Below are 3,563 nucleotides of genomic sequence, written 5' to 3' on the forward strand. Positions count from 1 at the left end.
CTTCTACGATTCTTGTGAAATAATTATTAATATTTTTTCTTTTTTTCAAAGAAAATAATGTGTGAAGTTTTAAAAACAATGTACACTGGAACAACTACAAGAGCAATAAAGAAAAGGAGAAAAAATAAAACAGTTACCCATAAATGTACACATATAGGATTCTATGCTTGCATGAACTAATAGACAATGGGGTGTTTACAGCAGTTTACTGAAACAAATAACTTTTGTGAGTTCTTCATTAAAATATGATAGATTAAAACAAATTAAACATTCATATCATAACAGTGCTACTTCCCATATCACTTTACAATGTTGCAAATTGAAGAACAATAAATCAGCAGACTTCAACTTTTGCACATTCTGAATCCTATCTTTATGAATTGAATACACACAAACATTTGAGAACAAAAAGACTCACTGATACTTGCCTAGTTCCTCCTCATCTTCAGCCTTCCAACGTCTCTGCCCACCTATTTATTCTTTACCCAAATTATATTCTATCAAATTGTCTTTGATAATATTTTGGAGTACAGCACATTTCTGAGAGCTTCTTTCACATCCTTGTTCCTCAGGCTGTAGATCAGGGGGTTCAGCATGGGGATCACCACAGTGTAGAATACTGTGGTCACTTTGTCAATATCCAGACTAGTGCCAGAACTGGGCTGGCAATAAATGAACAGGATTGTTCCATGGAAGACAACAATGGCTGTGAGGTGGGAGGCACAGGTGGAAAAGGCTTTGCGCCTCCCCTCTGCAGAGCGCATCTTCAGGATGGTGATGAGAATGAACAGGTAGGAGGTAAGTATGATTGTAATGGTGAAGACTTCATTGAAATTGACCACAATGAACAACAACATCTCATTCACAGTGACATCAGAGCATGCAAGATTTAAGAGGGGAGGTAGATCACAGAAGAAGTGATTGATCACATTTGACCTGTAGAATGGGATCTCCAGAGTTAAGCACAAATGAATCAGAGAACAAATAGATGCATAGAGGTAACAGCCAGAGACCAGCCCTGCACAGAGCTTCTGGGACATGATGACCATGTACAGCAGTGGGTTGCAGATGGCCACGAAGCGGTCATAGGCCATCACTGCCAGCAGGAAGACCTCTGTAATTGCATAAGTACAAAATAAATAGAGTTGTGCAATGCAGCCCTGGAAAGAAATAGCTTTGTCCTTGGTAAAGATGTTGGCCAGCATTTTGGGCACTATGATTGAGGAGTAGCAGAAGTCCACAAGGGACAAGTGGCTGAGGAAAAAGTACATGGGAGTGTGCAGCTGAGAGCTGACCTGGATCAGTGCCACCATGCCCAGGTTGGCCAAAACTGTGACTCCATAGATGAGAAGGAACACCAGGAAGAGGAGGACTCTCAGCTCGGGGACATCTGACAATCCCAGCAGAATGAACTCTGTCACAGAGGTGCAGTTTTATTTGGCCATTATCATCAGAAATCATGTTAAGAAAAATTTGGTAGGTGTTTTGCTCATTCAGGGAAGAGAACACAAAGAAAATAGGTTAACATTAAACACACATATTTTTGGATTGTAAAATAAGCATATCTGTCACATTTTCAAAATATTAAGTAGTTATGAGAATAATCTAAAATCTGTATCTCAGTAGAACTGACTTGTGAAACTTAATTTAAGTATTTGCAGTAATCTTAAATGATTCTCAGTCAGTAAATACCCTGTACAGTTCTGATGATCCATTGAATTTTGTTTTTAGGCAGGCTTTAAAATAGATTCAATGATATGCTTTGATGGTACATGGAAATTTACCTCTATTTACAAAAATATTAAAAATTTATGGCTTATAAGTGTAAACGTTATCACACACTTTTGATTGTTCTTTAAAAATCAGTTACATAAATTTGTATCATAAAGTTATCTAAAGTGTATTGTTGGAAAATGTATTTTCTTTGAAACGTGTTTTATGAGGACTTGTTAAAATTATAATTATTCAGGATGAGAAAGAAATCAATGTGTACACTCAATTTTATCAAATTAGAAAAATTATGATTTCATTGTAATGATAATTATGAAGTACTATAATGTCTCAGAAAGAACACACACACATATATGTAAATATATATATATATTGTAAAAGCAATTAAGCAACATTTATTGGAAGTCTTAACATTTCAAACAATAAAAACTAAATGAATTTTAATTAGAGATTTTATATTGTTAGCAATATGTTGTTGGAAATGGTTGTATCAAAAAATTATAAAAAGATATGTTCAATGGTACATTGTTGTTTCAGACTCTTTTGACAATAGTCAAATGTGGAGTTGTTAAACTATGACTCATCATATCTATGGTAGAAATGAACTTTCAAATTTTGTTGTAATATGATCAGTTTTAAAGAACAGACACCAGTAATACATACATTTAGAGATTTTAGTTGTGAGAATCTATGTGTAGAATTATGAATACATATAAAAATACCATGTGTCATCAGCTTAATTTGGCTACAATACTAATATAAAAGTATTTTAACCACATTAAAAAAGAGGTAATTGAAAACTTTCTAAGGTTTCTCCAAGAGTTATTTGGGTAAAGGGGTAAAACTATGTATTTCATGGAAGTGGAAACTCCCATCCAAACCTTTCCCTTAATAAAGAGGCCCAAGGAAGTTGTGTGATCTTATTCTCTGCCTTTCTTCTTACCTTGTAGGAATAAATACTTACTTAATTAAACCATTTTAATCAAAACTGAGTGAAGGCAATCTGGGCCAGGAAAACTGCTGGTTTCTCTGCATCTTGAATCAAATTTAGTGAAATGAAAACACATTATTCTCCTGAAGTCATGCTTTTCTTGTGTTTTATTTATTACGAAAATTAAGATATTTGAATAAAAAATACTCTTTGAAATTTTTATTCTCAATAGTCTGTGGTAATAGAAAACAAGTCTCTGATGAATCCATATTAATTCCAAAAGTATCCTCCTATGCTGAGCAGAGAAAGTTCATGACCACCTGCAGACACATTTACACAACACTTAAAATTGAGGTAGCGGTGGCAATAGTGAGCTCAACTTTGGTCATTGTAGATCTCATGAAGGATTCTGGTGTGGCCAAAGTGGGAAAAAAGAGAAAGTCTACTATTTTTAATTTGTATTTTTTAAATATATTAGTGTTTGATATTTCAAAAAAATTGTAATTTTTCTCTTGTCTCTTAAAAGAAAAAATTTAAAAAGTAAGGCATGAGATAAGTGTTCTCATAAACATTCTCTGAGTCAAAGGCAGATAAGTTAAACATATTAATTATTTTTTCCTCAGAAAATATATGTCTTTTCATTTTCAAGTAACTAGAGTCTAGATTTAGTAAACAAACCTGTGGTATAGATGTTTCTTCCCTGAAGGTATTAAATGTGGACAGAATGCAATAAAATATTTTATACTATAAATTAAGCTCCTGGGAAATGGATCCTTTACCTATAACAACTTCTAATCTCTATGGCATAACAAAATTTAAAAAATGATGTCATGGAAGGATCAAAAATAATTAATCTCTGTGGAAGTTGATCAGAAAATCTGTTTTTAAACTACCATTACTT

At 33.4% G+C, this 3,563-nt stretch overlaps 1 protein-coding gene across 1 annotated transcript; it reads right to left on the bottom strand.

Moving 5' to 3' along the window:
• Positions 1-500: 500 nt before the first annotated feature.
• LOC144376638 (olfactory receptor 5L1-like) lies at positions 501-1,451 on the bottom strand. The gene is given in 1 exon segment (XM_078044890.1): positions 501-1,451. A coding segment is annotated over 1 exon segment (951 nt).
• Between the last annotated feature and the right edge of the window lie 2,112 nt (positions 1,452-3,563).

The sequence above is a fragment of the Ictidomys tridecemlineatus genome, chromosome 4 (genome assembly GCF_052094955.1).
Source record: "Ictidomys tridecemlineatus isolate mIctTri1 chromosome 4, mIctTri1.hap1, whole genome shotgun sequence".
Taxonomy (NCBI): Eukaryota; Metazoa; Chordata; class Mammalia; order Rodentia; family Sciuridae; genus Ictidomys; species Ictidomys tridecemlineatus.